The sequence below is a fragment of the Mytilus trossulus genome, chromosome 3 (genome assembly GCF_036588685.1).
Source record: "Mytilus trossulus isolate FHL-02 chromosome 3, PNRI_Mtr1.1.1.hap1, whole genome shotgun sequence".
Taxonomy (NCBI): Eukaryota; Metazoa; Mollusca; class Bivalvia; order Mytilida; family Mytilidae; genus Mytilus; species Mytilus trossulus.
Genome location: NC_086375.1, coordinates 2,818,395 through 2,845,712, shown reverse-complemented (window position 1 = coordinate 2,845,712; position 27,318 = coordinate 2,818,395). Strand labels below are relative to the sequence as shown.

The 27,318-nt window shown below is 31.7% G+C and overlaps 1 protein-coding gene across 1 annotated transcript; it reads left to right on the top strand.

Moving 5' to 3' along the window:
- The first annotated feature begins 291 nt into the window (after positions 1 to 291).
- LOC134709173 (adhesion G-protein coupled receptor D1-like) lies at positions 292 to 27,318 on the top strand. The gene is made up of 20 exons (XM_063569352.1): positions 292 to 401; positions 3,274 to 3,473; positions 3,795 to 3,980; positions 5,606 to 5,677; positions 6,773 to 6,881; positions 7,780 to 7,899; positions 10,295 to 10,367; positions 11,435 to 11,549; positions 11,894 to 11,940; positions 12,928 to 13,051; positions 15,244 to 15,347; positions 18,139 to 18,241; positions 18,879 to 19,029; positions 19,438 to 19,507; positions 19,980 to 20,046; positions 20,995 to 21,080; positions 22,799 to 22,925; positions 24,301 to 24,342; positions 26,184 to 26,267; positions 27,130 to 27,318. The coding sequence occupies exons 9-20, from the start codon at positions 11,906 to 11,908 to the stop codon at positions 27,184 to 27,186; spliced, it is 1,050 nt and encodes a 349-aa protein (XP_063425422.1). The 5' UTR covers positions 292 to 401; positions 3,274 to 3,473; positions 3,795 to 3,980; positions 5,606 to 5,677; positions 6,773 to 6,881; positions 7,780 to 7,899; positions 10,295 to 10,367; positions 11,435 to 11,549; positions 11,894 to 11,905; the 3' UTR covers positions 27,187 to 27,318.

Here is a 27,318-nt window from a genome sequence, read left to right as displayed (position 1 = left end):
TTTGAATGCCTGATATTAACTTAAACACTAATATCACGTGTGTAAAGTCTATATAAAATGTGTTTTTCTGGATTGACCGTCATCAGGAACACTCACATATATATATAAAAATAAGAAAATGTGGTATGATTGCCATTGAGACCATTCTCCACAAGAGATAAAGCCATATATTTGAAAACAAAGAATGTCTGCTGTTGGTCGGGTTTTTATCTCCTTTACCATTTCTATTCTCAATTTTATAAAACAGTTGAAGAGCTACATGTATATAATCAAACTAAATGTCTTCACAGACTATTCTTGTCATCCTGAGTACTGTTCAAACGGTGGGTCTTGCAGTCAAAACAATAATGGTGATTTAGACTGCTCGTGTGTTGGTGGCTGGATTGGTGAAAAATGTACAGGTAAGAGCAAATATTGGATCAAATGTTTTTCATTTATTTATCTCGGATTCATTATACAATTGACCACATACTTTTAGAAACAAATTACCAAATTAAGTACATGCATGTATTGTATACACCATTACATCGAATGAACGGATAGGATATACATATTTTTCTATATGCAGTACGGTCGTTTGTATTGAAAAAGAATGAACGCGTAGATGTTGATAACATTAGACGGTGAAAACGCAATAAGTTTATAAAGATCGGTGATACTTTTGAACATTTGATTTAAATCGTATTTTATTGTATCTGCCATGAAAAAAAATATGCAAAACTTGGAGTTCATCTTATCAATGTGCAAATTATTGCCTTACACAATATTCATCCACAAGTGATGTTTGAAATTTCATTGAGGGTGTATTATACTTTACATTGTTATAACAATTATTCAGATACAAAAGAAAAAAGAAAGCTTTGAAAATATGTGAAACTCTTCTTTTAATTAGTTATCAAAGGTATCAGAATTATCATTTAATACGCCAGACACGCGTTTCGTTTACACCAGACTCATCAGTGACGCTCAGATCAAAATAGTTTAAAAGCTAAACAAGTACAAAGTTGAAAAGCATTGAGGACCCGAAATTCCAAAATTTGCCAATAACACTGTGTTATCATTTAAACTGATGGGTTAAGCCATTAAATATTAAACATAATATGTCCATTGTTATATTGATTACCACAGTAAGTTCAAATTTTAAAATTGTTTGTATGCACATTGAACGACAAATTTATGTGACGTATTCTGACGTCGGACACTCAAGTAGATCCATGTGTTCGTGGATAGGTTTTTGTGTCCTGTTAAATTGTTCCTTTTAAAAGTTTTGGATTCTCATAAATTCTATGTATAACTTTTGGACTAGTTCGATTTCTGTAATTTATTCTTACATACTTTTGATTTTTTAACCCTGTCTGCGCTCATTGCCTATGTAAAATTTAAAATTGTTTATAATCCAGGTACTTTTGATAACTATTGTATGCACATTGAACGACAAATTTATGTGACGTATATAATTTTTCTGACGTCAGACACTCAAATCAATCCATGTGTTCGTAGATAGTAGATGTTGTTGTGTCCTGTTAAATTGTTATACGATGATGACTGATGTTCCCATATTTTGACTATTTTATTGATTGTGACTGTTTATTTAACGCATTATGTAAATGTAACGGAATTTGATGAGACTGTTATTTTAGTGAGAGGGTTAGCGCTATAGAACCAGGTTTAAACCACCATTTTCTACATTTGAAAATGCCTGTACCAAGTCAGGAATATGACAGTTCTTGTCCATTCGTTTTTGATGCGTTTTGTTTTTTGATTTTGCCATGTGATTATGGACTTTCCAAATTGATTTTCCTCTGAGTTCAGTATTTTTGTGATTTTACTTTTTTCAACCTCTTCTTGTTGACTTATGAGGCTGGCTTCATACAGGAACCTCTTAGAAAGAAAGAAATCAAGTAGGCAGTTTTCGTCAGTCTAACTTTCCGCTATTTAGATAATGTTCTTGACTATGCTGAATACATCTATCCAATCAAAATTAAGATTTACGACAAGACAGTTACAAGGTAGTCAGTTGATAACACAACTTTGTTTCCTTCTTATATGGTTGCTGCTCACAATGAGTCATTTCTCTATCTCAGATATGTGTGAACTCGTCTGATCTATAGATTTTTTTTATTATTGTAATTGGTACTTTTGTTTTTACTGATTTGAAATTTCCATAGACGAGAAGGTTTATACATGCAAAGTATGAGCTGTTTATCTTGTCACTAATGTTGGTTTCGGTCCTTTTCAAGTTTATTTGAATCATAATTTATTTTGCTAGTTTAATTTTCCTCTCGCTAATTTACTTACGCCATTATTTATTATCATTTTTTTTAAGTCGATTTGCTTTGTTGTAAAATAAAATGCACGTACACATTTTTTATTCGTTATATGATAACAAGGATGGCACTACTCGCTATTTATTTCATAGTTGTGTTTTGTGTTATATAACAATACGTATATCGTATAATGAAAAGTAAAAACACAAAAATACTGAACTCCGAGGAAAATTCAAAAAGGAAAATCAAAAATCAAAAGGCAAAATCAAAAGTCCAAACACATCAAACGAATGGATAACAACTGTCATATTCCTGACTTGGTAGCATGCATTTGTAAAAGAGATGGTTTTTTTTTATTATTATTTCTTGGTAGGAGTCGGTGTTAAATGTAAACAAATAAGAATCCCTTAATGGTTATAAATGAAAATAGTTTAGATCTATTGTTGTGTTCACTTCTCATGCTTAACATTGCTCATAATCTGCAAATTTCACTTTTTGTAATTTACACATTTACCTAACCCAATCTCATTGTAACAACGAATTTGTGGTGTTTACGAAACATATATACCTGTTTAAATGCATAATTCATTTGTATGCAAACTGAATTTTTTAACAAAGTTAACGTTATTATAAATTATAAATCTTCAAAATCCATGTTTAAAAATTTGATGTTTGTTTTGGTTAGCTTGTAAGTGGCAAAATGTAATAAATAAAACCAAGCTGAACAGGACGATCCAAATTTAAGTATAGTATAAAAGTTAGAGAGTACTCCAACCTAATATGGATATTATTGTTGGGTTGTTTATATTTGAGCTATGTTTTTGTAATACCTCTCAGTATGTACTCTACCAGTATCTTATTATTTTGACACAAAAAAACATCTTCATAACAACAAACTACTCTTTATCACATTTTTACTCACTATTTTGCTATCACCTTCATAAATAAATTAATGATAATCATGATAATATTGCATGTTTAGTTACCCTTTACTGTCCTATTGTAGATTCTTCAAATCTTTGTGCAGAAAATGTGGACAATTTCGATACTATATGCAGCATAACTACACAAAACACAATAGCTACCTTAAAATGCAGTGGGTATTATACAGGTTATGTGTCAAGATACTGCAGTAGCTTTGGGAAATGGGAGGAACCGAACTACAGCAATTGTATTAGTAAATCAATACAAAATATCAAATCACAGGTACACTGAGTATACTATGACTTATTCATAAATAACATATTTCAGACTTTTTAAAGCGATAAATTGTATGAATATTGGTATAAGCACCAATGCGGCAACTCTCCATTCAAGTTACCATTTGAAAATGATAGCCATTGTATTGATTTATAAGCTAACATAATGACATAGTTTACATTGTCAACGTCAGTTTAAATAACAAAAAAATAACACATCATGGAGATATATATCTAAAACGTTCTGGATATTTGACAGATAAATAAGTACAGTTATATTGATACCTCTATATCATTTATCTAGAAATTGTTGTTTTCATGCATAAAGACTAAGTTATTAGCTGGAGCCAGTGACTATGATAATGTGACCCTAATCTTGGAAGATCTAGAAAACATAACTAGAGATAACAACGAACTACGGTCTGGTGATCTGCTTACGTCATCGGCTATATTGAATGATATCGCCAAGTATGTTACAGAACACAAAGACAAACATACATCTGATCAACTTGAGGTAAATTACGCAATTCAAATTCATTTTGCACACACTTTTGTATTATGAAGCAATGCAAGAAATATAACCAGAACTTTCCAGATGTAAACAACTTCTAAATACATAGCTGTTAAATCAAGCGTGTTTCACCATCTCTTTTGCAAAATAAGTCATCCGTACAATAATGTCTATCTAATCAACATATAATAATACTATCTTGTTTTATCTGTCTTAGTCAAGTGCAGTGTTTATATGTGCATACCCAAGTAACAGGGCATTTAACCATTAAACCTTACCAAGCCCGTTTTATACAAGGAGTGCTAAATAATTTGGTTGTAATTTGTTTGTTCTAATATTCAAAAAGTGGGCATGATTATTGTTTTCATTTCAGGTACGGCCAGTTTTTCAGACAAACATCAGGGTCATTGTTTTATCTTAAAATATCCCTTCCTCGAAAATCAAATTGTCCGTACCTTAGACTTTCTTTTAATCTAGCTTGAGATTATTGACTTGGGATCAACATTCAGCAAGGTTATTATAAGCTGGGGTGTGTGAGGTTTAACATGTTTTTGTAGGTAAACATTACAGCTGTTGAACTTTTTTTTTAGTGTAATTAAGTTTTCCCTTCATTTGAGAGGAATTGTGCAATGGGAGTGAATACTCACTTGCTACATCCCTTGTCTCTTTGAAAGGGTCATGCTTGTAAATTTACACGTGGCCTGGGCCGTGTTAGTCGTTGATTTTATCCTCGCTAACGCTCAGGATTTCATTCGAATATCACGTCTCAGGACATGTGTAAATTTCCAACAAATCCATCGCTTCCATGAATTTATTTCTAAAACAGCCTTATGACAAGTGCTAGAAAAGGGGGAAGAGGCGTATGCCTTCTTAACCTTCTCTACATGTATCCGCTAATGAATAGTTCTTGCAATAAAATCTGATACGTTGTTACAAACACGAGCAAATCGAAAAAGTTGAGATATATACAAAACAATATATAATACAATATGCTTTTTAAAAAAAATCCGTCATATTCACATGTGAAACAAGAGGTAAATACATACAAAATACAATCACATACATGAATAAAATAAATAAATATCATTAGATTGTGACAACGGAGCCTCGCCTTCTAAAAATAGATGATTAGCAATAGGAAATAAAAAATCATCTATTTATAATACATATTGGTTGTAAGCGTCCCCTTACAGTCGAATTTATTAAGATTCAGGGACGGGCAGTGTTGTATTTGTACTAACTTTCTTTGACCATTTGAGCGGACAAATCTTTTTCATTTACATGTTCCAGAACATACGCGTATGATCATGACAATATACGTATACTCAAATTGTCGACCGTATAGTCGGACAATCTGTGTATATACTCCTAGTTATTAGTGGGGTTCGTATTGTTTATTCTTTAGTTTTCTATGTTGTGTCGTGTGTACTATTGTTTGTCTATTTGTCCTTATCATTTTTAGCCATGGCGTTGTCAGTTGATTATCGATTTATGAATTTGACTGTCCCTCTGATATCGTTTGTCCTCCATGTTCTTTTATAGATTTTACCGAGCACCACTATATGAGAATTTAGGCCATAGGTTGATTTGGCTAATACATATTTACTTCGTTCATATTTGTCTTTCAGATCTTTGGTACTCTGTGCAACAATTTACTAGACGACAGAAACTATCAACAATGGAATGAGCTTAACGTCCAGGTTTATATTTTACAATAGAAATCTCAATATATACGATCGGGTTTTTATAAGATTTGATACCTATTCCAACTGAAAAACCAGATTTACAGATCTTAGTGTGTTTTTTTTTAGGAATTATCAGTTTGTACGATTGGGTTGTTTGAAAGGAAAGATACCGATCTCGATAGTTTTAGTTTCTTGTGTATAATTCGGAGTTTAGTATTACGACCATTATCACTAAACTAGTATACCAATTTGTTTAGGGGCCAGGCGATGAACGCCTTCTGGGGTGTGAGTTTCTCGCTGCATTGAAAACCCTTTGGTTGCTTGCGGCTGTTTTCAGCATTTTGGTAGGGTTGTTGTCTTTTTGACACATTCCACATTTCCATGATCAATGTTATACCTTATATGTATTGACAGATTGTATCTCTTAATCTTCAACAAAAGGAACTTTTTAACGACCTTGACTGGCTATACAGCCCTTGCAAAATCGATTCTTAATCTAATTAATTTTTTTTTTAAATTAAAAAAATGCTTCTGGTAAATTAAATCAAAGAACATCCACCTAACATGAACTTACGATTTAGAATAAAAACATTGGTGTCCATTTTAAACTTAAATTTATCAATTCACGAAAATACGGAAAGGTATGTGATAAAAGTATTTCTCAAATCGCACAGTTTCTTTTTAATATCAATGATCGACGACTCGAAAAGATTGAAGTTATGTGTATGGGAAGGAAAAAAGGTAGTTTTTTGACAAAGGGGAAATACACAAGATGAAACCAAAATAATTAGTAAAGTCATTAATCGATTAGACAAAGCATATTCGGGTTACACACTAAAACCGTGGGAAACATATCCACTATCAGAGGGATACAATAGAAAAACAGACACACTGAGGTGCAGTAAAAACAAACATCAACATACATAGAAACCGCTGACTACTTGATAACAGCTGCCATGTTCCTTAATTGGCATAAAACTTTTTGTGAGAAAAAATATATAGGTTGCAACTGGTTTCATGGCTAGCCAAACCCCTAGCTAATATAAGTGATGGTTCACTGCTGGTATTAAGATATTTATCGATATTCGTGATCTATCTTTTTTTAACCAGGGGTCAGGTGGTATTACTTCACTCGTACGCGCAGTTTCTGACTTTACTAAAGCATTTAATGATGTGTTGGACGGTGAATTCTCCCTTGTCGTAGCAAGGGGAAATGTTGGTAAGTTTTTGGATTTACTTTGTTTCTTGTTTGTAATAATTTTAATTTGTGAATATCTATTGTTTATGTAATGTTAGTACGTAAGTTCGTTTAAACCAAAACTTGTATAACGCTCTTATAGTAACTTATATCTCAGACCTTTCCCATGACTCAAGCCATGTTGAATAAAGACCACACACACAGCAATACGAACAGTTAAATTCAGAAGACTGTATCCGATGTTACTGACATATAAGCCGCTGACCACGAAAAATCTAGTTGAAAAATCTTGCCTTATTCGTGTGAAAATCAAGCACATTCCCGCATGTTTGGGGTTACGCATCATATCATCAATAACATATACGTAGACACAATAACCTCTAGCATGCAAACAACTGGTTTTAGAATAAATGCATTCATTTCCGATGCACGATATCATTGAATCAATGTTAAGTCAATCGTTACATTGTTGCTTCTAAATAAGTCGTATTTTCGCTATAAAGTGGGTTTTTCTGGTAGCTGTTTAAAATGTTTAGGCAGAATTCCTGAACTTAAAATTATCGTAAAACGTGATATTGTTGTAAAAAAGCATTAACGATAGATTCTTATTATAAAAAAAGAAATGTGGTATGATTGCCAATGAGTATATTGTAAATTATGATTTACATATTAGCATGATTATTTCTGGTACAAAATAGCAAGCATTGCGTTATCAAAGCATGCAAGCAGTAACATTCAAATTGGATGTATTGGTTCTGATAGTCATTCTGTGAAATTTGCAATTTTTGTCATATAAACAAGCATTACAGAACTTATCCATCGCATACAAAATAAGTTATAATTACCATTAATCTGTAATATAAAATACTTATGTATCTTTATTATAAACCATTTATTTAAATTAAATCAACTATTACAGTAATACAAATAGGGAAGACTTCGTCGGATGAGATACATGTTCCTGATCGCCTGAAAACGTCAGACTCGTGGATATCAGAAACACAGACTGAAATTACACTGACAAAGAACACGTGTAACGGTAAATAAATGACACATTTAAAACAAAAATAGCACTGGTATCGGAATTACTTTATTCCTTGAACCCTAGATCGAACATTATGAAATTAAACCAACAAACTTTATTTTTAAGCAGTTGCTTAATATTTTACGAGCTAGCTCTTGATAACTTGGATACTACACAGACCGTTCGTAATTGAGGCGGTATACACCCAACATGAAAATATAAAACACAACGATTTGGAAGAAAGCAAAATGAAGAAAAAGATACTAATTCTGATACTCTTGTCAATAATATAGCTGATGCGTACTCTTTATAGCTTTTTTTTTGTATATTCATGACATTGGTTTTAATAAATTTACAGAACATTCAACTCTAATTATGTCATAATAATTTTATATACTATTCAAGAAGTTAAATTCTTAGTGTTCTACAAACAAGTAAAAAAACTTAAAAAGATATGAATGCTTGGTATTTCCGTATACGTGTTCACAAAAATTACCTTATAGAATGCTCTCATATTGTAAGGGAGAGAAATGTTCAATAGGGGAAATTACAAAATTATTTTTAGAGCAAAACCTGAATTAAAGGTAACAATGAAACGCATTTACACTCAACATTGTTAAAAGTAAAATCCCGAAAATACTCACCTCCATGGAAAAGTCAAAACAAAACGGAAAGTCATTAATCAAACGCCGAAATTAAAAGCTAAAACACAACGTTTTGCATAAGTTAATGCCTGTTACAAGTCAGGAATATATGACAGTTGTTATCCTTTCAGTTAATTTGTTTGAGCTTTTGATTTTGATATTTGATTAGGTACTATCAGTTTTGATTTGTTTTTTCCGGAGTTCAGTATTTTTTGTGGATTAAACTTTGTTTTAAACATGCTTTCTTAAGTATTTACTTATGTGATATCAAGGCATTTTTGTCAGATGAAATGACCTTGTGATTTTGTAACTACGACACAGGGTAAAATATTTGCCTTACAACATCCATTTTCTCTTCATATTAGCCTTACATTCCATAAAAGAAAATTTATCAAAATTGCAGCAAATACTAGCTTTCTTTTCCTTCTATTTGAAACCAAAGTAGCAAAAATGCATATAAAAGGTTAAAATCTGAGTCAGATTTGTCTACTTAGCAGCTCGCAAAGGGGCTTCCTACAATTTCAAAATATGTAGTTTCAATTAGTACTTAAATTATGCTTTTTTTACTTAAGATTCATATAAACTTTTTAGATAAATTTAATTTTGCCTAAATAAACAGAAGAATACCACTATTCGAAATTCATCAATCGATTGAGCGAAAAAACTAACCATAAGTAATCTTTTATTTAATCAAAATTAATTTGTCTTTTAGTGGTTTACATGAAACTGTTGTTACTAAGCAGTTTGAATTTCTTTGCATATTATTATAGAAAATTATTGCTGGTATATTTGCATATCCATGTTGCTGCTACTTGTCAGGATTGCACTCGCTGAACAACATGTGTTCAAACAATTTACAACAGAGGATATTGATTTACTCTGAAACTACATTTCACATAATAAGCAAAACGTTTAATGTCGGAACATTTCAGATCTCGATGATTTGGATTTTTCTAGTGAGAAAGGTGGTCAGCTTAAACTTACAACTTTGCCAAAAGTATTTTATAGATGCGTTTTCTCAGTTTAAGTTTGTAGCCCGGATTTGTTTGTTTCTAAATCGATTAATGAACAGCAGAATACTACGCTAACCTTTATTTATTTTGATATGCCTCCAATAAATATATGACATAAATACGTAAGATCATAGAATCGGGAAAATACTTACGGATAGATAAAGGCAACAGTAGTATACCGCTGTTCAAAACTCATAAATCCAGGGACAAAAAACAAAATCGGGGTATCAAACTAAAACCGAGGGAAACGCATTAAATATAAGAGGAGAACAACGACACAACACCGAAACGCAACACACACAGAAACGGACCAAGTAACAGACAAAACACCACGAGAATAACAAATATAACATCAAAACCAAATAAATGAACCTGGGATAGACAAGTACCGTGCCACGTCTTATCTCAATATCACAAAAATAAGAGAAAACACAAACGACTCAACGTTAAAATGTAACACACACAGAAACGAACAATATTATAACAATGGATAGGATAGACATTTCTGTTTCAACAGCTTTAGATTACAAAGATGTCAACAATTCTTACTCAGTTTGTCGGTTAAAAACATAAAATGTTTCTATTTTATATATTTTTTTGTTATATAGTACTGAATATTCATGTTTGTATTGAGCCATTAAATACCCGTTATTCTCTTATGTGCTTTAAATGAGAAAAACAATCTTGATTCAAATAATGATTTGACGATTACTCATGAACTAAACAAATTGATTTTCAATATTTCTATTTAAGGTTTGACTGGATATAGCAGCACATTCTATAGAAGTATTTCAGGACTGTTTCCGAAGTATTTGATACTAGATGGGTAATAATATTAACGGTACCAATTACACCAGATGCGCATTTTGACAATTATTGTCTCTTCAGTGATGCTTGAGACCCACAGATTTTATAAAAAAAAAAGAGATAATTTAAAATCATAATAGCTTTAAATTATAATGCACAAAGCGTATGGCCAGGAATAAAATCCATGAGGGAGATATATTCTTTATCGAAAACAAATTAAAACATTTTGTAACATTAGATTGTACAAACCCAAAACCGTATTGTCATGCAACGAAGTACTTAGTTGGTAATACCGTAGTAGACTAACCATAATTTGTTTGTTATTTGAAGTTGCTATTAAATAGTAAACTTTAAAAGACTAACATTATTCCTTTTTTCTTCTTTAATTTCATCTGATAAACACATGAAATTGTATTAAACAAAGCAACTGGACACTCATTCATGTACCCTTGTTGAATCAACTAACACGTGTTGATAAAAAAAAAGATTGAAGACTACATAATTATGTTCATGATGCACCTCAAATTATTCAACTAAAATCGGATTTTTTTTTTCATTTACCCGTCGACTTGTTTTTTTTATTCACGCTTCTATATTTGCATTGAATGATAGCTGTTTTCCAATTATTTGCGGGTAGATACAATCAAACGTTTGATTTGTTCTTACCAAAGATCTTATCTTTGCATTTTTATTAATAAGTAAAATCACAAAAATACTGAACTTAGAGGAAAATCAGTCCATAATCACATGGCAAAAGCAAATAACAAAACTCATCATAAACGAATGGATAAGAATTGTCATATTCCTGAATTGTTACAGGTATTTTCAAATGTAGAAAATGGTGGATTAAACCTGGTTTTATAGCTAGCTAAACATCTAACTTTGATGACAGTCTCATCAAAGTAATACTGTTCTTGGTGATGTAATATATCTTTTGAATGTTGAAAAAACATCTTTGTGATCAGTCTTGTCTAGAAAATATTGAATATTATAGAAAGCTTGTTCACACTACCGTTACACAAGCAAGTGATGCGACACACGTATTTTATTTTGCTTTGTTATTAGTAATATATATATATATTTCAGGAATGTAAAACCTTTTAATGGGAGTTATGATGTTAATTCTATCATTACGGATTTAACGATTCATGGAACATCTTGCTTAGATTTTTCCGTAATTATAAAATTCGACCACATTTTGGTAAGTAAAAGTATTTTAAAAACTGTCTACAATATTATTTGTTACTGTGGTGTTATACACATCTAATGTTTTGCGAAACTTGCTGGATCCATTCCATAAAATAAATATATTGTTACTTTAAATTTCGTTTCGTATTTGTCTAAAGAAAGTATCATTTCTTTAGCATGATTGTTTTGCATACGAATAAAACTTAATGAATGTAAAATACCGTTAAAGGGATTGTTCTATCTGTACGCTTACTAATATTGGTTTTGATTATACAAAATCTAAAAATGTTCTATAAATGCAAAATTTAAAAGTTTAAAGTATAAAAATTACAATTGCATTTTTTTCTTTTAATCAAGGATAACTTCTCCATGCCATTTTGTGGACATTGGAATTTCAGTGCTATGTAAGTTTGAAGTCTTTATAAATTAAGAACATTTGTATTGGTGAAAAGTGACAACTATATACTGGAAGCATGTTAGATATCTGCCTGAAACAACATTCAAATCAGAAACTGCATAGTAATTTGTAGCATGCCACAACATTACAAAACAAGAAAAAAAACCATCTTTTCGTCTGTTAACATACATTTAATAAAATAAAACATATTTTAATAACATGAATGCCGACATCTAAATTATAAAAGGAAGGTTCCACACAATTTGCAAAGGATCTTGTGGAAAACAACGGTCATATTATTGACTTGGTACAGGCATTTTTTAAGAACAATGATTGGTTATGAAAATCTAGAATGAGAACAAAAGGCATGTTCTAGAACAATCAATCCTTAATAACCTAGTCCGTTCCTGAAGAACTATTTGAAAACTTTTGATTGATTTCAGTTCTGCTTTGCCATGTTTCATTTGATTCCTCTCAGCTGATTGATTCTTAATATTTAAGTTTTGTTAATTGAGCATCATCATTTGAATCACTTGCAAACAAGATAAACAATATTCAAATGATACTTAAGAAGGCGCGAGGGTACAACAATTTCAGCAAAATAAAAAAAAAATCTTTACACTCATAGCTAGTTGTTTCTATATGATATGGTACAAAAATCAACCAATACAATGTTGAAAAGCAATCAAAATATAAACAGCATAGCAAAAAAAAGACACATTAACCTTTAAAAATGATTGCTTTATAGTAAATGTTACCAAAGTGTCAGTAGATTCTGGTCTATGAATATCATGTTGCTCATAGAATAAGAACGCATTAATAAGTTTCATTCGGTATGTGACCTTTTTAGGAAAAGAGAACATGATTATTTTTATTACATTTTAAACATATTCGTTGTAAATTGTGTATCCGATGATGTCCGTCGGATTTTGCAATGGATGATTTCAACTTTAGCATTTATAACTCTTTATTCAATAAACAATTTGTTTTGTAGAAATACTGTTTATGGAGCGTGGTCTTCTTTTGGTTCACGACTTGTTGACGCTTCAGATTCATACACAATATGTGAATATAATCACACCACTAATTTCGCCATATTGATGAGCCCAGGGAAAACAGTATGTGTTTTATTACAACTACCAATTGATTTATTTACGTTTTACAATAAGATACATCGTAAACATTTGAAGATCTTTTACTTGAACAATCAATTTGTATTTATATGTAATTACAACTACCAATTGATTTATTTACGTTTCACAATAAGATACATCGTTAACATTTTCACACTATGGTCCAGGTTGAATTTGTAATTTCCACTCGCCCACGTTGGACAATCCAATGCCTTCCACTCTCTGTCCACGTCCATTGTACACCGTTTGCGTGGTGCCCAACCTATGTCAATGACATCCTGGGCGTAGTGTCCACTCTATACCGCGGACAGCCGTTTTTGTGACTTTAACAACATGTATTTAATGACACATATATGTGTGTGGTGGAAAATTACAACACTTTCTAAAAGGTGAGCTACACTAACTTAAAACGCAGAAGAAATGTAGAAATGTTTGGGGATATCTTAGCGATTATTGAAATAATCTTATTTTGAACGATAATCAATTTATGACTTTAATTAAATCTTTCAAGATTGATTTTATTGGTAGAATATTTAACTAATACAACACCAAATTTAATGCACAGAATGTGTATTTCGAACAACAAATGTCTCCTTCGTGATGATCAATGACAACATATTTGATTTTTGTATCAACCTAAAACAATAACTAGCATTCCGATACACAGCTGTACATTTAAAACCGTACAATCTGACGGTATCTATATGTTGGGCAATGTACAGGTTATATGTTTTGCTAAACTAAATGACATGAGTACACAATTGAGAATGGAAATAGGGAATGTGTCAAAGAGACAACAACCCGACCAACGAAAAAAACAACCGCAGAAGTTCATCAACAGGTCGTCAATGTAGCGAGAAATTCACGCACCCAGAGGCGTCCTTCAGCTGGCACCTAAACAAATATATACTAGTTCAGTGATAATGAACGCCACACTAATTTCAAAATTGTAGATCCTTTTGGAATATGACAGTGTAAGGTGTATCAATTATGTGGATTTTTTTATTTAAAAAACCCTCTTATTCTAACAAAAAATAACACATTTAGCAATGCCAACATTTTCAGACATGTAAGAAAGATTCGATTATGGTAAGGGAAACTGTGACAAAGAGACATTAACCCAACAAAACGAGTGGAAAATAACCAATTTACGCCCTGAATATATTCCGACACTTCGACATCAGGTTATCACCGCCCCGTAATATGTACTATCGTTCATATTTATGACGTATTGCAGGTGAATCCTGGCCCACGTCAAACGCAAATATTACATAACGATGCGTAGTAGAGCTAGGTTTATTGATATTCGCAACAGTAAAACCGCGTTTTACGATGATTGCGATTTATATACAATTCGGTTATCTAAATTCAAATTCAAATATAGATACCAGAACAAATCAGAGTACAGTAGTTTGGAATATGTTTCCAAAATCGAAAAATCTGCAAACCGACTGCGACTTATCTTAATGACACCCAACTGCACCTACGTAGATTGATTGTATTCTTTGGTGACGTTATGACAGTTAAAGGGTTCGTGTACGCCTCAGGAAATAATAAAAAATGTGATCAAAACGAAAGTTGTGAGTGAAAGTTGACTGATCTAATTTACTATTGAAGAAATTACTTGTCTATGTTATGTGGTTTGTTTTTTGTTTGTCTATAAGTCTGTTTATTTTGAAGCCATGAGTTTGTCAGTTTAATTCTGACTTTAGGTTGAGTGTTCCTTTGATATCCTTTAACTCTCTTCTCAAATCATTTCGGATTGAATTTTTTTTACTATACTAAGTAACAAATAAGTAAATAGAGAATTTGGGCTAGTTGTCATGGAATCGGAACTATTGATCATGTTTTGATACAAATTCATATTTTGAAATTAAAGATTTTCAGAAAATGATTGTATTCTCAAATAAAAAAAGTAAGTGAGGTATTATGTAGACTGTTGTCTTATCGGGGTTTCGTTTTTATGCAATGTATTGCCAGTTTCATTTTAGCGCAATAGTATGAATATCTGGTCTCTCTTATACTGATTAAATTTCCCCCCTTTTTAAATATTTATGCAGATACATCGATTTACCATTTATCACATAAGGAGTATTTATAATTTCAAAAATTATTCACATTTATACATTTATTGAATGCATCTTTTTTTCTAAATATGATTTTGCACTTTTTACAAGCCATCGTCTCACTATTTTCCATTGAGTGTCATATCAGCCATTGGATGTGGAGTATCAATCTTGTTTCTAGTCATTACAATTGTCGTTCACATAGTTCTTTGGAGGTAAGTTATACGTATTGAAAGCATCGTTGTTGTTGTCAATCAGCATTAATTTGATATAGGAAGATGTGGTGTGAGTGCCTATGAGATAACTCTCCATCCAAATAACAATTTATAAAAGTAAACCATTATAGGTCAATGTACGGCCTTCAACGCGGAGCCTTGGTTTACTACGAACAACAAGTTATGAAGGGCCCCAACATTACTAGTGTAAAACCATCTAAACGGGTAAACCAACGGTCTAGTCTATACAAAAAACGAGAAACGAGAAACACGTATAAATTACATTAACAAACGACAACTTCTGTACAATAGATTCCTGACTTAAGACAGGTGCAAATATTTGCAGCGGGATTTAACGTTTTGATGGCACCAAAACCATGCAAACCTTCTCCTTTTTTTCTGAAACAATAGGATAACATCACAACATAGAAAAATTGCATGCATATGTATAACGTATTATCAGAAGCAAATACAGACTTTTCACTAATCATTCAATCAACCTTAAGTCTAGTTTCAGTTCATTTATATATTTAGTATCACTTACATGTTTTTCATCGTAATAGGCTATTATAGATATTTTTCTATTTTGTATTCATAGAAATTTATAATAGTAGAAGTAGTGGTAATTCTTACCGTTCAAACCTTTACTTTCATTGATAAATTATCATTTAGACTCATAAATTAGCATAAAGACCCGTCGAAATTGCATTTAATTGACAAATTCAACAACACTTACTGTTATCTTGATGATATTTTTTCGTTAAATAATTACGAGTTTTCTCAAAATACTGCTGAAATTTACACCAAGGAACTTACTTTGGATAAATCAAATTTATTTGGTAATAACTGTCTTTTCCTGGATTTAGATATTTCGGTTTTAAACGGGAAACAACACACTAAAATTTACAACAAAAGAGACAATTTTTTGTTCCCTATTGTTAGTTTTCTATTTTTAGATGGTGATGTTCCTTTGGCACCATCTTACGGTGTTTATATTTCACAACTTGTTCGTTATGCCCGTGTCTGTTGTGACTTTTTTGATTTTAACGAACGCAACCTATGTATTACTGGTAAATTATAAAACCAGGGATATCGTCACCATAAATTACTAAATTTTTCCATAGATATAAAGATTTGGTTTTGAAGTTTGGTTGTACTAAGAAAACTTATTTAAAACGGGATAGCACATCCTCGTTTTTACGGAAATGTTGTTAACCATGCCCGGAAATTTAGAAATCATCCATGTAAACTTGTCGCTCCTGTAAATAAACTTATTCTAAAAGGGTACCTATTCAATACTGTAATAAGATCATTGAATATTGTTTTTATTGGTATAAATATTGATTTTGTTATCAGTAGATTTAATGCTAACTAAATATTACTAGTATGTTATATACATATACATATTCATGGATCTACAATCTGTCGATACCTGTAACTTTGCATTGCACAAGGTCATGTTTTCCTCTGGCTGTTTATAACGTCTTTACACTAAATCCATTGGATGTTGGATGTGTACGGATTGATTGTTTAGTCTTAGATGCGTGATTGTTTTATTAGTTGTTAGTGGCTTTGAACTAGCTGTCAGATAACTGCGAGTACTCTCAGATTTGTTGATTGTGTCTTTTTGTGTGGTGATGTATAAGTTTCCGGCCACGTCCACTTGTATTTTTTGTCTTTCTGATGAGTTAAGCTTTTTCAACTGATTTTTATAGTTCGTTCTTATGTTGTACTGTAATACCACTGTCCCAAGTGAGGGGGTGGTTGGGATCCCGCTTACATGTTTAACCCCGCCAAATAATTTATGTATGTGCCTGTCCCAAGTCAGGAGCCTGTAATTCAGTGGTTTTCGTTTGTTTATGTGTTACATATTTATTTTTCGTTCATTTGTTTACATAAATAAGGCCGTTAGTTTTCTCGTTTGAATTGCTTTACATTGTCTTATCGGAGCCTTTTATAGCTGACTATGCGGTATGGGATATGCTCATTGTTGAAGGCCGTACGGTTACCTATAGTTGTTAATGTGTGTGGCATTTAGGTCTTTTGTTAAAAGTTGTCTCATTTGCAATAGAACCACATCTTCTTTTTTTATATCATTCTGCGTCCATTTCTCAGGTCATTTAAGTTACTATACACAATCTTTCAAATTTTGATTTAATCAATGTCATGGCTTACAAACAAAAAGACAAATAATAGTACATCAGACACAACATAGAAAATTCAGCAACACAAACCCCACAAAAATTGGGATGATCTCATATGGATGTTGATTTGCTTACCATTCTGGAGTACCTGAGACAACCCCCGGTCTTTGATGGGGTTTGTTTTACTTAGTCTTTATATTTCTTTGTTGAATCTTGTGTACAATTATTTGTCTGTTTGTCTTTTTTCTTTTTGCAATAGCGTAGTCAGTTTATTTAAATCTTTGAGTGTGACCGTCCCTCTTGTATCTTTTCTCCCTCTCTGATAATGTAAATACCTTTTTGATTATTGATAAACGTCTAAAAACCTTGTAAATATACGTAAACATGAGAAGATGGCCCAAAACGATACAATAGAAGCCTTTAATGCAATCGCACTTGTTAAACTTTAAGAATATAATTATCAAGAGCAAATTATGAATTGATATTTCATATCTTTAGTGATATCGAAAGCTTGACAACGAATGTCGGTTAAGAACTTCTCGAATAACATTTTGTTTAGTTATTTGGACTCAAAGATACGAATGCAATCATAGATTGAATGAATACGTATACTTGTCATATGTCGATCTATATTGTCATGTTTTCAGGTATGTGAGAAATGAAAGAACACAAACACTGATGAACTTATGTGTGGCATTACTTTTGTCATATGTCATTTTTTTAGCTGGTATTTCAAGAACAGAGAACAAGGTAACAAACACAGGAAAGTCATTATTTATTACATAATTGGTGATACATTCAAAACTGAAATCAGAAGCATATCATTCGAAGTAAAACTGATAACACCACTGCAAAACCAAAAAAAAAATACGAATAATTAAACACAATTTTCCCAAAACATGAGGAGGGCTATATGTATCTTCCTACTAGCGGCTTATATTCAAAATGTATAACGAAAAGCTTCTCAGACCTAAAGTACACGTTATTTGACTCGAAAATGCAGAGCTGTTAATTTACGTTCATCACAAATCTACGATGCACATGAAATGCATTTGATCGTTCTTTGTACCAAAGATACCAAAATTAAAATGTATATGCTAGCAAGAAACTATAATTACAACGCCGGGTTAACCTTTTTGAACTAAAATTCAAAATATAAATTTATATGATATAGGGTTAAATTTTAAACTACAATCTATACTTTATAGAGGTAGTACTCAACATTTTGAAACGTCAAAATCGACAAAAATAAAAGAAAATTAAATCATATCTATGAACAAAGATAAACAATTCTAAAATCAACTGGCATTGTATAAACTTACCTGCTTACACATAATTGCCACATATTTATATTTTGTGTTATACTTTTTCGTATATTTTTTTTAAGGTTGTTTGTTCAGCGATTGCAATTGTTTTGCATTATCTATTCCTGACAGACTTTGCACTGATGTTGGCGCAGGGTATCCAGATAGTGAGAATAGTAGTCATAATTTTTAACAAAGGCTCTATTATCCGTAAGCTGATACCAGCATGTTGGAGTAAGTATAAAACCCTACGTGTAGCAACATTTCAAATTGAAAGTCTAAAGAATAAAGTAGGCTTCTGAATAAAGTAAGTTTCTGAAAAGCCTGTTTGTTTTTGATATTGTTAACGAATTTGTGTTATCTTAATAAATAGAACAAAATATTTTTTTGTGATATGTCAGGCTACTATCGTTTTTTCTTGTTGCAACAAGGAATGAAAGTATACTGCAAACAATCAAATATTCGTAGTAAATAGAGAAATCTGAGATTATATCGTTACTTTACTTACAAGTCAGTGCAGGAGAGATATTGTTACTAGAAAACTTGACGTTAATAGCAAAAACAACTGTGTCATTGAACTTATAACGATGGTTCGGGTACATAGGCTTTGATTTATAGAAAGGGATTACTTCTTTATTCCAGTTATTCCTGCTGTTATAGTTGGAATTTCAGCTGGAGCGACAAGACTCAAAGGATATGGCAATCACCAATTGTACGTATTAACAAATTCATTTTCAAATTAAATGTGATTCATAAATAAAAGTATAAGCCAGAAACATATTAATTTTCTTCGTAACATTTTGTATTACTATGGTTGATCAATACGATGTGTCTAAACTATCTAAGGACATTTGTGTCTTCTTAGATAGTGGTTTACCATTTATGTCGTTTGGGCTTACGTACCGAACGTGACCTATTCCCCAAAATTACATGTTTATATAAATGTGAATTCGTATTGCTATAAGACGTGTCTTTTATTTTTATTTTATTTTCTACCTATGAGTTTCCATCTTGTATTTTCTGTCTACTTTTACTGTGTGAAGGCAAATTACACTGAGCAAACACATGCTAGATGGGCATACTTGATGTATTTTAAGTGTGAATGCGCTGAACATTTACAAAACAGAAGAAAATCGTAAAATATTTATTTGATAACCATCAAGATATTGCTTAAATTGTTTGAGTTGTTGGTTAACCCTTGAGTCAAATCTGATCTGGACATTTATTGGACCAGCACTGCTGGTTATTTTGGTATGTATTTCATGACAATAATATAACAAATCATAGAATATCATGATCAATTATTAAATGTGTAATTGTCATTATTTTTTTCATTCTAATTTTAACCTTTAATATTCGTGATTATTTTTTGGCTCAAAACCTCGTTTGTATACAATTTATATAACAGTATTAAGATCTCTCCTAATAAATGAAAAAAAAAAAAAAATATTATAAAGATAGGAGTACAAAACAAACATAGTAGCACTAAAAAAGATAAAGGCAAGAAAATATAGATTATACATTTGAAGCATTTAAAAGGTTGAGTATTTTCTATTTTCTGGTAGAAATATTTAAAAACATTGTTCGACAGAGGTACAATAATATTTTGCAAATGTAAATCAGAGGATGATGTTTACTGTCGAAAACTTTTGTCAACAGTAGTATGAAAAGAAATAATTAAGATTTGGTCATTAAACGTCAAAAATGCTTGATCAGACCAATATTTCTTTTTTTTATGTTTCGGTGTGCCGAATGTCTTCAGTAACAATAGCTTGGTATTGACATTTTTTCGGCTTTTGTATACTAAGATGTGTCATAACTATTGCTATATAGGCTTTTATTCAAGGAAAAAATAATCAACATAGCCATAAACGCAGCATTTGATAATGTCAGATGGTTATGAAATTAAACGCAATTACACCATGACAACAATATGACGCACTGTGTATTTCCAAAGACTTAAGAGGTTTTATTTAATAACAACTGTATTGTGTGCAATAACTCAAATTCAAAACAAAAAATGTTAATATAAACATGCTTAAAAGTAGGAGGGCAATGCAAATCAGATAAAGAGATGCATAGAACAACATTAAATATCATCAAAAAATCAAATTGCCATAATGATCAGAAGTTACTTTTTTTTTGTATTCCTAATGTATTTTCAGTTAATTATCTATATTTTCACATTGTCTATTTCAGATAAATCTAATTATTATCATCATTACGGTGTATAAAATATTGACCAGTACAGGGTTAGCTGCCAAAACACTTCAAACGAAATATAAGTAAGACTTCGATGTATTGAATCACTACTAAAACATAATTTGTAAACAATCCTTTTAATGCATTTTTGACATAAGACATTAGTCATAAACATTTAATAGCAAATAACAAAAAATACTGCCTTGATGAGAACTCGCTTGTAATCTATATCACCCATAGTAGTATGCAGCTTTTCCTAAGAAATCATGTTAAAATCCCAATAATAAATGTACGCAATATAGGCATTAATAACATTAACGGTACCAATTTTCCTGCACCAGATTTCGACGATACATGTCTCTTCGGTGATGATCATGACCAATATATTTGAAATCCAAAGCTTATATAAAAGATGAAGAGCTATAATCCAAAAGTCCAAAAAGTATAGCCAAACCCGTGAAAGGAATCAGAGCGTTGAGTGAGGGAGATACATTCCTTAATTTATAATAATTTCTAACATTTTGTAACAGCAAATTTTAATAAAACAAAACAAACCCGTATTTTCATGCCAGTACCGAAGTTCTGACTATTGGGCTGGTGATACCCTCGGGGACAAACAGTCCACCAGGAGAGCAATGACCCAGTGGAAGTCAAACCATTAACGTTATCAGTTTTTTTTGCACCAGATGCGCATTTCGATAATACATGTCTCCTCAGTGATGATCGTGGCCAGAATATTTCAAAACCTTAGCTTATATAAAAGATGAAGAGCTATAATCCAAAAGGTCCAAAAAGTATAACCAAATCCGTAAAAGGAATCAGAGCGTTGAGTGAGGGAGATACATTCCTTAATTTATAATAATTTTTAACATTTTGTAACAGCAAATTTTAATAAAACAAAACAAATCCGTATTTTCATGCCAGTACCGAAGTTCTGACTATTGGGCTGGTGATACCCTCAGGGACAATCAGTCCCCCAGCAGAGGCAATGACCCAGTGGGAGTCAAACCATTAACGTTATCAGTTTTCCTGTACCAGATGCGCATTTCGATAATACATATCTCTTCAGTGATGATCGTGGCCAAAATATTACAAAACCTAAGCTTATATAGAAGATGAAGAGCTATAATCCAAAAGGTCAAAAAAGTATAGTAAAATTCGTGATAGGAATCAGATCTTTGCACGAGGGAGATACATCCCTTAATTTATAATAATTTCTAACATTTTGTAACAGCAAATTCAATAACACAAAAAAGTGGAAGTAATAACTGTCTTCGTAAACTATAAAGACAATACATTGCATATCAAACGTTACTTGGTCAGCGCACTCCATGTAATCTATATAACAAGTCAATACAGTCACTTGGCTTTTCCATTATCGCTCGGTACAAATATGTCAAAGCACATATTTAAATGAAAGATTAAAAAAAAACACGACTGAAGTTTACTTTTGTTGTCTCTAACTCGATTGGCTCGAAAATAAAAAAAAAGAATAAAGCCTCCGGGACATTTTAACCCAAAATTATAAAATATAGTGTCATGATAAAAAAAATGAAACACAGCGACAATTGGACAAATCAAAAAAGAATAGGTAGGACACTACAACCTGGACAACACTAACCTAAGCAAAAAGGAAAACATGGATATGCTTAGGATTTCTTCGTTCAACATGTGACACATACCTTGCTGTTCATTGCAGTACATATAAGGTGAGCAATAAACGCTCTGTAATATCGTCTGACCTGAGAAATGTATACTTTATATGTATTTGTTATAACACATTCATCTTGCTTTTTGATAGGACTGGTTTAAAAAGCATTTGTGTCATTTTACCGTTGTTTGGTGTAACTTGGGTGCTGGGAGCATTTTCTTTGAACGATGATTTGGTCATGTTCCAATACCTTTTTGCAATTTGCAATTCTCTCCAGGTACACTATATCAAATTTAGTTATCCCCTAGACAAAAGCATTTACGAAATAATCAAAACTAAATGCAGGCATCTAAAAAAGTAATTGTAAAAAGTAAAATCACAAAAATACTGAACTCAGAGGAAAATCCAATCGGAAAGTCCATAATCACATGGCAATCGGATATTAAAGTATAACAAAATTAAACTTGAAGCTTTTAATTTCGATATAAATTTAGTGTACCAAATAGATGGAAATTACCAAATAAATATCAATAATAACAGGTTGAAGACAGAATAGCAACCCAATAAAAATACAAACAAAAAAATACAAAAAGAAAATCATTTGTCATAAAAGCATAGAAAAACTAACGATTACCAAATTGATCAAGTTTCACTAAAAATAGCAACCATCTGTTCAGGAAACGATATTACAAAACGAATGCTCGATAAAATCGTCTCAAATCGGAAATAACCACTCGATATAAAAACGTTACTGCGAAGTTGCCACAGAGAAATGGTTCACAGAAGTTGTCTTTTTTGTAAGAGTGATGTCCTTGTAAGCAAAACACTATATTGAAAATTGCTTTGTAATACATGCATTGTTCTTGTCAGAGATTTAGCAAAGATGAATATAAGTTCCGGATGATTGTATAAAATCAGTGCCTCTCATCCTTTTTAAGAATATCAGGCATATGGAAAACTGCTCTTTAGGTGCTCTGTTTTTCAAACTATATATGTAAGATTTTTATATAACCAATATTTTGTAAAATGTCGATCATCAGAACAAATAAGCCTTTTTTAAAAATTAAACAGATGCCTTTTAATAATATTAATGCTTTGTAAATTTTATAAAACATTATTCAAACGTTTATAACAACAATGTCTCAGACAGGTTGAATGATCAGTGCATATTATCCTTTATTAACAGAGATATATGTTTGATTGGAAATAGCATAACTCTTTTAACAATTTTTTTTTAGATATTGCATTGGAAATAACGAAAATGGTTAAACCGGTGCAAATGTGTGTTTTTGTAACTTGCAAATATATCATATTCAACAAACTGAAAGTTTGAAGTAATTATGACATGATTCAATTTTCACGGCTATGTTTTAGACTATTTAATCACAAGTTTCGAGCTTCGTATTTTTAAATTTGACTTCCCTGCTCCTTCTATTCGATTGCAATAAATAAATCTGATTTTAAGAAAATGCTCGTCTAGCTCGTTCATACGCAATTAGCCAATAAAGAAGCCTTATCAGCGATCTCGAAACATGTCATTACTAAGTCCTTTTTTTTTTTAAATTGTTAGTGTTTTATCTATTGGTATTGATTGATATACATGTATCTTATCATTTATAAACATATTATTGTTTTTATTTTCCTTTAAACAGGGTCTGTTCATATGCCTGTTCCACTGTTTTTTGAATGAGCAGGTATGTATCATTTTGATAGGATATAACAAAATGAAGGAAAAGCAAACATTTACACGAGCTATCATCAATCCAATATCCACAAACATAGATAGAGTAACAGAAACTTTCAAAATGTATACATATACAATCCAACTTTCACCACACACAATAAGAAAATAATCAATGAAAGAAATACCAGTTGTTTTTAGCTATGTTACCGGAGAGCATGATTTTACTTGCAAAATGGCATGTCTCCACTGTGACTCTAACCCGGGACCTCTGTGTTATAAGGCAGCGCGTTAACCGACTGAGCTAAATAAGTACTTACCTAGCTCACCCGCTTACGGATGACTACGTATCTACCACATGTTCTAAAAGAATCAATCCCGTTACACTTCCCCACCTCAATAGTCATCATACCAATATTACTCTCACTCAAACGTACCCTTGCTAGAGTTCCCCTCTAAACTCCGTGTTTTATTAGTTGGGCGCCAATGTAACTGGAGAATATGATTCTGCAAAATCGCATGAGTCTACCGGGACTCGCGAGAACTCTGTGTTAAAAGGGAGCGCGTTTCTCGACTGAGCTAAAGAAGTACTTCCTTAGCTTAACCGCTCATTGCAGACTAGGTATTTACATCATGTTCTATGTCCATTCGTTTTTGATGCGTTTTGTTATTTGATTTTGACATGTGATCATGGACTTTCCTAATTGATTTTTCTCTGAGTTCAGTTTTTTTTGTGATTTTACTTTTTTTCTAAGGGAAACAATCCCGTCCCAGCTAGCTAACTAGGATAAACCTGACATATTTGTCAAAATGCCTTACATGGATATACATTTTTTTTTACATTTTGTGTTGTTTCTAGTGTTCCTTAATTTAATTCCTGCATCTTAGATGAGTTTGCTTACAACCACTGGATTAACTTTTATCAAATATCCTTCCAACCACCGTAATCCTACCCTATCTATTTATGACCTTATCAATGATAATGTATGACAGCAAAGAAATGCTAGCTTCTAGGCGTATGACACCTGGGGTTCCGTGGATGCGGTTGGTGCATCAGATAAACATTCTATAGATAGACGATCATATTATTTGTAGGGTGTCACAGTTGACATACAAATGTACATATTGTCCTGTAATCTTGCATATTTCTACAAGGAGGAGTTTTAAGATAAAAATTGTTAGGTCTGTGTTTTTTTTTCGACGGCACGAATTCGGATTGAATGTGATTCATCAGACTAATGAAATATTGTTAACTGATGTTATGGTCTTTGTTAATATGTTATATATATCTGCACATATATTCGTATGGCCTTCATTTCGTGTTGCCAAATCATAACCAAAATCTTAACAACATGAACAAGATCGAGTGAGCAACTATTGAAACATTGTAACTTCAAAGTACGATACAGACATGTGTTTAAATACAAATATTGGTTACTGGATCCTCTGATATGAGATGTTTACGTTCCAAATGTCTATAAGTTGAATTTTACTAGGTAGCATGCCAAGATTGATGTTATTGAAACTTTATGATGGTAAGAAGTTTATTTATCTGAGCTATAGGTTACTAGAATTAAACACAATAAAAGGTTGGGCAGAAAATACTGGAATAATATCAAGTGCAGATGGGATGTTTGAATAGTTTGATCCTCATTTGACACTCGTTCTGGAAAGAACATGTAGTATGATTGCTAATAAAAAAAATCTACACAAGTTACCAAATAACATAGTAATAAACAATAGCTAATATAATCACAAGGCATCATTAAAATCACTAATATTTTCAAAAACTAAATGTATTTTTTCTGTTTTCTTTTTAATTTGAACATATGTTAATATGTATCAATTCTGCAGGTAAGGCTTGGCTACAGTCAGTATCAGAGACGACGACATGCTGGTTGTATGGATTCGAAACTATCTACCGAGTCAACTAAATCTGTAAGAATTATTATACAGATATAAAATTTAACAAAGGTTGATAAGAAACGGTGTCATACCGACAATAAGTAATTATCAAGTATATTCTTTTTACCGGAACAGTGGCATGAAATTAGATGCCAGTTAAAATATACTTAATACACATGTCTGAAGCAACACCAGTTATTAGTTTATTTTTGTAGATGCAGTGTGTTTCTTAAATCATGTATCATTTAAGAGCTCAAAATATTATGATTTTTGAAGGTGGAATTAGTTTCTATTTTTTTTCTCTCTGTTGAATACCTCATTTCGACTTTGACAGGTACAGCATCTTAACAGCTCCTCGCATTTGCTTCTAGTGTTATTTTTGCTATGCATGCACTGAATTGTCATGATTGTGTTATGGATGAACACCCCATATCCTTTCTTTTTCAATTATTGGTAACTTTATACTAATTTTTTTTTGTCGATTTCAGAAAAGTGTTATATTTATTTTAGGCTTCTGCTTTCTTCTACCTCTCCTTTTTATCACGAAGAGAAATACTCCCCGTGTAACTTGAAAAACATAAGTAAATTTCGTCGAATGCGAGTATTCTTTTTTTTAAAAGTGTTTTGCAAAAATGTAATGTTTTTTTTATCATTATCCAGATACAAAATCGGGATACATAATGCATTGAACCTTGAGGAGTGATACAGATAGTGAAACAACCGATAAAATATTTAACGATAACATTTTTCTGTAATAATTTACAGAAAAAACACGATGTTTTGGCATGAGTTTTTCTTTAAACATCTCTATTATCTGATTATCTATGCACATTATGGTTTCGTAAGATTCATTGATGATTATAATCGATAAACTTACCGTTTCTTTTTCTTATAGGAAAACCACAAAACACAACAGCCTATCTTTGACAGTATCAGCTCAGAGACTAAATAAAGTAGAGACTATGGCAATACATACTTACGCAATCTTGTGATTTGTTTCTTTATTTTTACCTTCGGTATATATACCAATCTATCATTTTTATTAAAATGTCTTACCGAATTACATAAACTTGTACTTAAAATG